This window comes from Pteropus medius, unplaced genomic scaffold, assembly GCF_902729225.1.
Source record: "Pteropus medius unplaced genomic scaffold, Ma_sr-lr_union100, whole genome shotgun sequence".
Taxonomy (NCBI): domain Eukaryota; kingdom Metazoa; phylum Chordata; class Mammalia; order Chiroptera; family Pteropodidae; genus Pteropus; species Pteropus medius.
Window position 1 is genome coordinate 11,238,126 of NW_024342471.1, and position 11,797 is coordinate 11,249,922.

Genomic DNA, 11,797 nt, shown 5'->3' on the forward strand with positions numbered 1-11,797 from the left:
GGGAAGCCTCTCTTGTCCTGGCAGCTCCAACTCGCTGGTCAAAGCCCTCAGGCCGCCCTACTTGTGCGCTGGCCTGAGCTAATCTAGAAATATTGCAGGGGAGGAGGCTACGGTTCTCAGAGAGTCAGGGCCTCGGGGAAAGGGGAGACTGAGGGGCCCCTTTCCTTCTTTCAAGTTCTCCCCACCCCCACACCACCCCCATTCACAGCCGCTAGTCCTCCTACGCCTGGGCTGGGACAGCCAGGGCGCAAACGCTGCTGTTTACTGCTTAGGAGGAGTCCGGGGCAGGAGCCCAGCTGGTAACACACGCTGGGACTCAACCCAAGCAGCGGACCAGCAGGGAGACACAACTGCGAAAGGACTCACACAGGCAGAAGCGCAGGCAACCCTTCGAAAACGCATATACACACGAAATCCGGCACACAAGCTCTGTGCACTCACAGGCTCAAATTTACAGAATTTACAGAATACATTTATAGAATAAAACTACACATTTGCAGAATAAAACGTAACCCAATCTCACCCTCGGAGTCCACTCAGATCCAGCCCATACCAGTATCTGATACAACATCAGTCTTTGTCTCTTATTCTTGCACGCGCACACACGCGCACCACTCGCCAGAAACAGTCTAGGTTTTCACTGCCCCAGCGGCCGCCCTGCGAGCTGGGCCCGAGTGCACCGCGCGCCTCCGCGTCCTGGGCTCGCTGCAAGCAAGGATTTCTTCCGCTCCAGACACCAGCTGCGCCCCTCTGAGGCGTGGGCTTTCGGCAGGAGACTGTCAAGAGGTGCCCTCACCAAGTCCTGCCTCCTCCCAGACCCCTCAAACGAAAAGAAAGCGAAAAGCCAACCTTTTGCCTCCATCCTGGATGCATTTGGAGAGCTGTTGGTGGAGGGAGAATCCCTTCCATCGCGGCGTCCCTGGACGGGCGGAGACGGAGTCAGTGACCGAGGCCGGGGATGAACATTCTTTAGAGCGATGCCGGACATTTCTGCCTTCGAGGGGTGCGTGAGGCCAGGTTTAAGTGCCAGTGATGGGTGCCAAGGAGAGAGATCGACGCCCAGATGGCCCGCGCTGCCCGAGACAGGTAACTATCCTGCTGCCTTTCAGGTCGTCTAGACCTGTCCTTGGCCAGAGGATCTGGGGCCGAAAGGCTCCCAGACTCTGAAGGGGAAAGTCGAGGACGCCGGACTGCGAGAATCAGCAGGCTCCGGCCCCCTCCCTTCCTGCAGCGACGATGAGGTGGGAAGGGCCAGGATCCGAGCTTAGCACCTCCCCCAGAAATGCAGCACTCCGGCCCCCACCCCGCCCTCTGCACCCCTTCTTCGCGCGCTCCCTCCCGCCGCCTTCCCGTGTGCGCCCTTCTGCCCCATCTCAATTCTCCCAGAGTCCCTTCGTGCCCCTTCTTCTTCCTCTGGCTCCTCCTCACACCCCCTGCCTGCGGGGTGTTTCCCCTTCCCCATCACCGCCCCCCAACCGCCTGATTCCGAGGGGCGGGAGCGCATTGGACTGCGCGCGGGTGGGGGCGCCGCGCCAGCTTCGCGTAGCTGCTCTGACGCCGCCGCCGCTGCTGCCGCCGCCGCCCTCCGCAGCCCAGCCCGCGCCCCGCGGCAGCTCCGCAGTGCATTCGCCACCGTCGCTCCGCCAGCCCCGCTGCCTGCCCGCCCGCCGGGTCAACCCTGAGCGAGCTTCAAACGCCAGCCGTGAGGGTTATGAGCCAGAGCGCCCCAGGGCGCCGCGGGGAAAGCGAGCGGAGATAGCGGCCTCGCGCCCCTCTTGCCTTCGCCGCCTTGCCGCGCGTCCCACGCGTCCCCAGCCCCTTCTGTCCTTTCCTTGGGCCGCGCCGCCGCCATGGCCACCCTGCTCCGCAGCAAGCTGTCCAATGTGGCCACGTCCGTGTCCAACAAGTCCCAGGCCAAGGTGAGCGGCATGTTCGCCAGGATGGGTTTTCAGGCGGCCACGGACGAGGAAGCGGTGGGCTTCGCGCACTGCGACGACCTCGACTTTGAGCACCGTCAGGGCCTGCAGATGGACATTCTGAAAACCGAGGGCGAGCCCTGCGGGGACGAGGGCGCCGAACCGCCCGTCGAGGGAGACATCCATTACCAGCGCGGCGGCGGCGCGCCCCTGCCGCCCTCGGGCTCCAAGGACCAGGCCGTGGGGGCTGGTGGCGAGTTCGGGGGCCACGACAAACCCAAGATCACGGCATGGGAGGCGGGCTGGAACGTGACCAACGCTATCCAGGTGAGCTTGGGATTCCCACCTCTGCCTCCCCCCCCAATCCCTTCAACTGTGTGGGAGGCTCTGCCCTGGCCAGTCCCCAGGTAATCTGGGCGACAAAACCACCTCCCATGCCCGGGATCTCCCCTTCCCTCGTCCCTCCCAGCCCTGCGCAGAGATCTACGCCCCCAGGCAGTGTCTCTAGCCCTGATTCGCACCACCTCCTACGGCCCCAGCCACTGGGAAGCTAGGCTGTGGTACGGTCCGAGACACCTGCCCTAAGACCCTGCAAAAGGGAGGGAAACAGGAGGAGGGGAGTGGGGAGGGGTGAGAGAGAAAGAAAATCAGGATTGGAGGCAACAGTATCGCCTGGGACTCCGGAACGGATTCACAGCTTCATTTTCGGGAGGAAAGGAGAGGTGAAATTAGCTGAGCTGGGAGTCTCCTCCCCCGAAACACATGCGTATACACGCGCACGTATATAGGCAGGCACACATGCCCACACTCCCCTCCCCCACGAACAAATGCGGGGTACAGGTGCACACGACATGCATCTAAATATAGACCACAGGGAATGCATCTATATTTAGACAACAGGATTATCCTCAAACGCACCTCCCTCACCCCTACCCTCCCACACAAAGAAGCACATACCTGTACATCCCAAGCACACACACATATAAACCCATTTGGACATAACACACACACACACACATGCACAGACTCATGCAGACAGGATCCGGCCCGCTCTCCCAGGTGCAGCCCTGTTGGTGACATACAGGTGTAAACAAGGGTACGCACACAGGCTTTCGTACACAAGCATGAATGGTCCGTGGAACCTCGGCGCTGCCTGTGTTCACATTCACCTCTCTCGCCCGAAATCCCGGCTACACCGCAAAGAGGAGACCAGTTCCTCTGCGTGTGACCCTGGTGAAGTCACCTCTAAATGCTCTGAACGGTCCGCCACGCCTTCACCTTTACTCTCAACCCCTCTCCCCTCCACTCCCCACCAGGCGGCGCCGCGCTCTGCTAGTAGCGGGTTTGAAGTTGGCACAACGACCCCGGGAGCTGACTGGGGCGGGCAGGCCGCTGCTCGCGGGGCGGAGGAATCCTCAGCCCTAGGCGCCCCCCGGCCCTGCGGCTGGGCGCCCTCCGCGTCCCCGGACCTTGCAGTCGTTGGGGCGCTGAACGCAGGTTTCCCGGGAGCGGCATGCTGCAGCGGGATTGCTTGTAGACGCAGGCTCTGCGAGGCTTCGCGGGGCCCTGCGCACTAAGTGGCCTGATCCGAGGTGTCTCCCGCTGCAGAGTTGGGCGAGACCGCCACGCGGAAGCAGGGCCCAGGGGCCGAGCCGCCTCCGTTGTGGTCTGCGCCTTCATCCGGGGCGTCTTTGAAGGCCTCGTTCTGTAGGTTCGGGTAGAAGCCAGGGAGAGAGGCTGGAGGCCTACAGGACTTGGGAACCCTGGATTTCGTTAGCTTTTCTTCCCCATATGGATTCTAAGCTCTCCTTCCAAAGCTCTGCCCTCCCAATCCTACTGCTTCCGGGTATAGACTCCCTCTTGATTTAGCCCTTCACGCAGCGGTTGCGCTTTCCCTGTAGGTCCCTTAGCCTGGACACTCCCACTTGATCCCCTTCTTAGGGATCGGCCTCTCCTATCCAACCCCTGCCTTGCCCCAAGACTCCCTACCTCCAGCTCTGCCTCCCCTCTCCACCCGCGCAGCGCCTCTGGCCTCACCCTCTAGAGCCCTTAGCAAGCATCCTCAAGTTCCCTCTGTTCCAGCCTCCCTGTGGCTTGCCCCGCACTCAGCCTCTTTACCCTATCTCTTCGCCCTCGCTCTGCCATCTTTAACGTTTCCTTCTCCGGTTTGGTCTTTAGGCACCCGCGTTTCCCTCATTAGCTTTCCTGCACCCCTGTTGCAGCCCCACCTTAAATCCCGTGCCCCGTCTTCCTAGTCGCTCAGGCCTAGCTTTCTACCTTTCTCACAGCCCTTTCTGGCCACGCCCCCTCTAAGACACCTCCTCCTGTGAGCCCATTTCTGATTCTGTCCCCAGGAAGCACCCCCAAGTATCTCCACATTCTCCTTCCTTATTTGTGGCTTCACCTCACACCCAGTCCCCTCCCTGTCTCCCAGCCATATTAGCGTGCCTTTCCTTCTTTATTCCGTCCTTAAACACCTCCCTCTCCATCTCTGACTCAACACCCAGGCTTCCCATTCAGCCGCCCGACACCTCCATTCCAGCCTACCCTTAATCTCTCCTCCCAGTCTTAGGCCCAGGACTCACTGTCCTTAGCGCCCCCTTTCGGTTGTAGCCTTAAGCCACGCCCCCAGACCTTCCTTCTGAGGCCGCACGAGCTGAGCGCCAGGTCTGGTTGCCTCTTCGCTTCGCAGGGAATGTTTGTCCTGGGCCTGCCCTACGCCATCCTGCACGGCGGCTACCTGGGGTTGTTCCTTATCATCTTCGCCGCCGTGGTGTGCTGCTACACTGGCAAGATCCTCATCGCATGCCTATACGAGGAGAACGAGGACGGCGAGGTGGTGCGGGTGCGGGACTCGTACGTGGCCATCGCCAACGCGTGCTGCGCTCCGCGGTTCCCCACGTTGGGCGGCCGCGTGGTGAACGTGGCACAGATCATCGAGCTGGTGATGACTTGCATCCTGTACGTGGTGGTGAGCGGCAACCTCATGTACAACAGCTTCCCGGGGCTACCCGTGTCGCAGAAGTCCTGGTCTATCATCGCCACGGCGGTACTGCTGCCCTGCGCCTTCCTTAAGAATCTCAAGGCCGTGTCCAAGTTCAGCCTGCTGTGCACTTTGGCCCATTTCGTCATCAATATCCTGGTCATCGCCTACTGCCTATCACGAGCGCGCGACTGGGCCTGGGAGAAGGTCAAGTTCTATATCGACGTAAAGAAGTTTCCTATTTCCATTGGCATCATCGTGTTCAGCTACACATCGCAGATCTTCCTGCCCTCGCTGGAGGGTAACATGCAACAGCCCAGCGAGTTCCATTGCATGATGAACTGGACGCACATCGCCGCCTGCGTGCTCAAAGGCCTCTTCGCGCTCGTCGCCTACCTCACCTGGGCCGACGAAACCAAGGAGGTCATCACGGATAACCTGCCCGGTTCCATCCGCGCCGTGGTCAACATCTTCCTAGTGGCCAAGGCCTTGTTGTCATACCCGCTGCCCTTCTTCGCTGCCGTGGAGGTTCTGGAGAAGTCGCTCTTCCAGGAAGGCAGCCGCGCCTTCTTCCCCGCCTGCTACGGCGGCGACGGCCGGCTCAAATCGTGGGGGCTAACGCTGCGCTGCGCGCTGGTAGTCTTCACGCTGCTCATGGCTATCTATGTGCCGCACTTCGCGCTGCTCATGGGCCTCACGGGCAGCCTAACGGGAGCCGGCCTCTGCTTCCTGCTGCCCAGCCTCTTCCACCTGCGCCTGCTCTGGCGCAAGCTGCTGTGGCACCAAGTCTTCTTCGACGTCGCCATCTTCGTCATCGGCGGCATCTGCAGCGTATCCGGCTTCGTGCACTCGCTCGAGGGCCTCATCGAGGCCTACCGAACCAACGCGGAGGACTAGGGCGCGGGGGCAAGCTCCCGCACTCTTCCCTCTCCCCAGCCCCCAACCCCACCAGCCCCGTGCGCCCTGCCGCTGCGCTTGGGAAGCCAAGCTTTAAACATCTCTGGTTCCTAGTTTCTGATTATTGGGGATGGGGGGTGGGAGGGAATAGGGACCCACAATCCATCACGTCTGCGTTTCTGTTGTCCTTTCTTTTCCACAACACCCTGGTTTCGGGGGCTGTGGGGGTGAATTTGTGGGCAAGGTTATCTGTCCTTCCAGGAGGGGCCACGACACTTCGGTCCCTGTCACCGAGAGCGGGTGGGAAGGGAGGGAGAGGGGCGCGGCTCTCAGGCTCAGAAACTTGACCTTGGGGAGACATTTCACAGCCATCCAGTGCTCGGAATCTGCAGCGTCCAGCCATTTCCAGCAAGAGCGCTTCCCATTCTGGAGACATTTCAACCCTGCGGCGGGAAAGGCTGGCCGGGAAATCCGTTTCGGGTGGGAGATTTCCTTCAGCGAAACGGGGAGGCGAGAAGCCGCGGCGGGGACGGCTTGCCTGCCGGTTTTCAGGAATCCAAACTCATCTTGTGCAATTTATCAGGTTGTGGAACTGTTCTACTGTGTGTGTGGTGTGCTCGTGATGAATAAGATGAAATGTATATCAGAAAAAAAAAATCTATCTAGAATGCGGTGCATAATTTTATCCGCAAATAAAGAAGAAACAAAGGTACCCGCAGCCTTGTGTTAGTAGTTCTGCGTTTTGCACCCACGGGGATCCCAGCGCTTATGGGTGGCTGGGGAACTGGCGGGGGGAACCGTCTTTGACCAGCCGGGTGAAGCAGGTGGGGGTGAAAGAGGTCCTGGGAGGGAAAAGGATGGTCGGTGGGCACCAAGGGGGAGCTCTGCAGGTGCTTGGGGGACTTAGAGGAAGGAGTGTGTTTCCCTACTGGCTGCGCCCCTCAGCCGTCAGGATGCTTGTTTGGGGAAGAGCGGGGAGTTGGAAATACCTGAGAATGTGGTGGATGCTCTCAACCTCCAATCCTGAAAGGAAAAAAAAAATGAAAGTTTTTATGTGCAAAAGCCCTACACATTTGTTCAATGAATATTTATAGACAGCCTATGAGTTGGGAGGGTCCTGAGTTCCAGTAGAAACAGACTCAGACCTGCCTTCCTGGAGCTTCCTGTTTAGTAAAGGAGAGATAGACAATAAACGAGGACACACATAAATTTACGGCAGGACTGCCAACTGTAAAGAGAACTATAAAGGCATCAGCAGCGGGTTGTGTAAAGGTACCCAGGAGTACCCATGGCCAGGTGCCAACCTGGCCTGGCAGGCATCTCTCACCCTGGAGAACTCTCCTCCCCCACGCCCAAATCCAAACTGAGGCTTCACGGCCAATTTGAAGAGATCTGGCTGTTCAGAAGCAGCTGTGAGCCATCTGGGCCCCAGTATCCCCTTTTGTCGCGCAGCCTCTTTGAGAATGTGCTTGTTTGAATTATGCAGAGGATCCAGCCTTTTTGTGTGTTGATCCAACTCCAGGAGCAGCACTGGAGCTGCCTCCAGGAGTTCCAGTTCTGGGATGGTTGGAAAGGATCATGGTTAGACTTTCCAGATGGGATCCAGGAGCGCAGGAAGGCTGGGCAGTTCCCAGAAAAGCCACACAGGAGGTTCCTGGTCTTCACTACCAAGGCAGAAAGCCGGTTAGGAAGGTTTCTCTAGGTACGATCGATCCTCAGGGGAAAGAACCGGGAGAATGCCTAAGAACGGGGTCCATATCTCCCTGCCCGCTGCCACAGGCGTGGGCGTGTGGGTGCGTGTATGAGAGAGAGCACCTATATGAAGATAAGCGTGTGAGGTGGAGAAGGCTGTAGTGTCTTGTGGGAATCTTAATGAATGTGTGTGCATACCTGCGACAAAAGTGACCCACACCGCCCTGGTTCTTCAGCTGCCAAGTGGGAGAAGAAGGGGGATAAGATCCAGTCCCCTCAGCGGTCCGCGGCTCTGACAATTTATTTAAACGGGCCATTTGAGATGTCTCGTATCATCTCCCTAAGCCCCCTTTGTCACTATTGTCGCGCATTCAGGATCGGGAGCTGGCCAGAGGATCCTTAGTTTCCAGGCCCGCTACGCCCTCTGATGTCTCCCAGGCCGGGGGAGCTGACTATTCCACTACTGCTTAGCGGGTCCACGGCCCCTGGGGTATGTTCTGAGTCCAAGCACTGTGTGTAGCCTCCGTGAAAGCCCAGACTTCTGCAATGGATAGGAAGCTGGGAACGTCACGCTGCACCAGCTTCGTCCTTCCCGTCTTTAAAAGGACAAATGAGACACTGGCAGGCTCTGGACAGCGGCTGCTACCTCCGCGGACTCGCCTGGCTCCGCTCCGCGTGGTTTTGGTTCCGGGCTTTGTGCTCAGCTTGCAGGAGCTTTGGTCCCCCGCGCAGGTCCTGAGGGCTGCAGGGGCGGGAGGGTCAGCCTCCTAGCGGCCCGAGGGAGGCCCTACACGCTCAATAGTACACCCACACCCAGACTTGCATTCAGGCTGCCGGGAGAAATAGGGAGCAGTAGTAGATGGGACCCATCTCCCTACCCTTCCCCACAACACCAAAAGAACTACTCTCTCTCTGGGTTCGGGGTGAGCGTCCTGTCCGAGTCCAAGGATAGGCCAGGCAAGATTCATTCGGGAGTCGAACAGAGGCCGAGAGAGGGAATTCACCTTGGGCCCTCAGGGTTCCCATCACTTCCCTTCAGTTCTTATCGCGAGTCTTGTTCTCTACGCGTTGCGGACCCTGGTAAGCTGTCCCCACTGGCGTCCGCAGAAGCCCGGCGTCTGTGTGTCCAGCCCAGGGCCCTGGTACCCCGGCCTAGAATCACCGAGACCCTGTACCCGGGAGGAACCCAGGAACGCCGCCGACCTATCCCGAGACAGCCCTGCTTCGCCCCCCAGCGGCTAAAGCACAAGCTGCCTGCCTTCAAGGAAGGTTCACCTTCAGAATTGGAGTAAACTCTTTCGTGCTCATCCCAGATACCAAAATGCTTCTTGCCTCCTGCCATCACTACCCTATCCAGTTAATAATTATTACTTATCTCCAATGCTTTATATCAGGTCCTCTATATACTAAAAAAAGTGGGCTTTTGGTTGTTTTTTTCCCCTAAACACGGAAGGATGCTGCATTATCAAACATATTGTGTTAAATGACATGCCCTACGCTAGGCACTATGTTCCCCACTTAGGGGCCTTGGAGGGAGAGAGGGAGCCAAACAGGCTCCATGAGCACCAGTCAGGAAGTGGAGAAGATCCATGCATTTCTGTTGGTGTGGAAGGGGGATCTCAAGGGCAAGGGCCAGAGAGAGGCTTCAGTCAAGGTTGAGGCAGGCTGGCTGGAGGGCTGAGTCCTCACTGTGAGTGAGGGTGTGGTGGGGGAACCCAGGTCTGGACATCCAGGACTGGGAGAGGGTGGAGCTGTTTTGACCCCAGGAACCAGACTTGGGTGTTCTTCTCACTGGTCTTTATTTTTTTCCTATTCAACATTACAAAATTCTTTAAACCTATAGAAAAAAAATGAAAGAATTCTACACTGAATGCTCATACACTCACCACCCAGATTGAACAATTATCATTTTATAATGCTGGATTATCTATCCCATATCTATCCATCTATCCATTCAAGAATCCACCTTATAAAAATGCATTTCAGAGTTGCAGACATCAGTATATTTCCTTCCCAAACACTTAGGCATGCAGGATCGGTAACATCGACATTCAGATAGCGCAGGGCCAGTAGCAACATTATGCTCAGCCATGTTGAATCTGAGGCCAAAGGAAATATTAGCAGTACTAATCCTGTCTTTATTTCAAATTTTATTATTTTGTTCATTGTGTTATTTTGATCATAGTTCATTTTTGAATTTTGAGTTTTAAAAGAGATTGCACAAAATGCTATCTTGCTTGTCGAAGGTTTTGCACCCCCTTAAATTTTGCTCTCTAAGCAAATGCTTCTCTTGCCTCATGCTAATCCTAGCCCTGGGTATGAGGTAAGCCTTGGGAGATAAGCTGTACTTCCTGCAGGTTTGGATAGAATATTTTCAAGGGTCTGGCTATAATTGATTCCACAGTGATGCTATGGCCATCACCTCTGCCAGTTGTAGGGTCCCGAAAGGCCAGGCAAGGAGGGGCCTCTGGCCAGGGACATCCAGCAAGATGATCCAGTAGTGCTAAGATCCCAGCCATATAGGGCTATGAGGTGGGAGGGTGGGGGAGTTTTACACTTCCAGCAGTTCCCAGCAATCCTCTGCGAGTGTGATAGAAACAGGATGAAGACATTGAGGATGCTGCAGAGTGAATGCGGCAGAGTCTAGACTGGAGAAGGAAGTACAGCCTAAGTGAGAGCATGACTAAAGCAATTATTAGTATTACCCAATATCTGGCACAAGGTCTGGCAGGCACGTAGGATTTATTTATCAAATATTTATTGAGCACCTACTATAGGCCATGCACTGGGCTAAAAACTGTTCTAGGCTCGGGGGATGCAGCAGTATAGAAGATCTTGACTAAACTCTGTTTTCTCAAGACCAGGTAAACCTAAGGATTGGAGGACAAATGAAAGAGGGGTCTTAGCTGCTGCAAATGCCTTATCCTGAGGGCTGTGTGGCGGACACAGCTCTAACTTACCTAACACATTCTCACCAACCAAGACACTCATTCACCTTTTCTGAAAAGGTTATACATTCACTTGGTTAAAAAACAAAAGTATATCAAAAAGGATACAGTAAAAAAGTTTCTCACACATGACTTACCTGCCTCATCGCCTTTTTTTTACAGGTAAATCCTTTTATTAGTTTATTGTCTATCCGTATGAAAATAAAAGCAAAACCATATGTATTTCCTCCCCCCCCCCACCTTCTTAAAGGGAATTTCTTATACACTGTAATGCCTTCACTCATTTCTTTAAAAACATATCTTGGTGATTTTTCCACATTATAGATAGATATAGTTCTTAAACTTACATTCATTTATATTATTACCCAGCCTCTGTGTTCTGCTTGTCTCTGCTCTCTCTGCTTAATGTTGGCTACCTTCGGATGTCTGAAACGATGGGCTTGTATTGGAAAGCAACACTTTTAATCTGATTTTGTCACCAAGCTAGTTCCAAATCTGGCCTAGAAGTGTTTATAGAGGTTCTTGAGAAAGTTTTGGGGGGTCTCAATTCTTGCTGAGTATGTTTATTCCGAGCCACCTTTTATAATTAACTTGTTTTCATATCTCAAAGTTAAGTGTTCCAGAGCTGGGAGGATAGAGTCAAGGCGCTGCTCTGATTCTTGTTAGCCCCCTAGCTAGCAGAAAGCGGGGAAATGGGGCAGGAGAATGTGCCCAATGTTTTTAGAGTTAAAACCGGAGTGGGAGTGTCCACATATCCTCCGCTCTCACCCCCATTGGCCAGAACTTAGTCTCATGACCACATCAAGCTAGATAACTACTAAGGGGAGTTACACTACTAAACGGAAGAAAGAATATACATGTTGAAGAACAATTAGCAGTCCCTTTCTTAGTGTTCGAAGTTTCAGCGAGAGAGCACAGTCTGTGGGAGTTAATAAATAAAGCTATTTTAAAACTTTATGTTGTATTACGAAATGTAATATATTTTCAGAAAAGTGCACAAATCGTAAGCGGACAACTTGGTGAATTTTCACAAAATGAACACGACTGCGTAGCGAGTTCCCTATCAAGAAATTGAACACTGTCAGTACCCCAGAGTTTGTTTCCTTGACAGCAAGGCTAGGGCGACGTAACCATGTAGAGGCGAAGCCAAGGGCAGTTGCAGGGAAGTTATCTGGCCAATTGGGCGTGGCTGGGCGAAAGGCGGGGCCCCAAGGAGCTTAGCGCCCAGCCCTTGAGGCCAGGAAGGGGGCGGAGCCTGATAGCGTTAAGCATTGGGGCGGGGCTTATTGGCTAAGTCCCGGCTAGAGCGAAGAGGCGTGGTTAGATCGGATGTTGGCTACGGCAGGACTTTACGACTAGGA

At 55.3% G+C, this 11,797-nt stretch overlaps 1 protein-coding gene across 1 annotated transcript; it reads left to right on the forward strand.

Moving 5' to 3' along the window:
• The first annotated feature begins 1,584 nt into the window (after positions 1-1,584).
• SLC32A1 (solute carrier family 32 member 1) lies at positions 1,585-6,506 on the forward strand. Its single transcript, XM_039863686.1, has 2 exons — positions 1,585-2,243; positions 4,609-6,506. Exons 1-2 carry the CDS (start codon positions 1,851-1,853, stop codon positions 5,794-5,796), a joined length of 1,581 nt encoding a protein of 526 aa, XP_039719620.1. The 5' UTR covers positions 1,585-1,850; the 3' UTR covers positions 5,797-6,506.
• The last annotated feature ends 5,291 nt before the right edge of the window (positions 6,507-11,797 follow it).

Bases quoted from the DNA above. Each gene is read 5' to 3' on its own strand.
- SLC32A1 (XM_039863686.1), top strand. From the start codon at position 1,851: ATGGCCACCCTGCTCCGCAGCAAGCTGTCCAATGTGGCCACGTCCGTG. The intron at 2,244-4,608 runs GTGAGCTTGGGA...TTCGCTTCGCAG, and splicing joins ACGTGACCAACGCTATCCAG to GGAATGTTTGTCCTGGGCCT.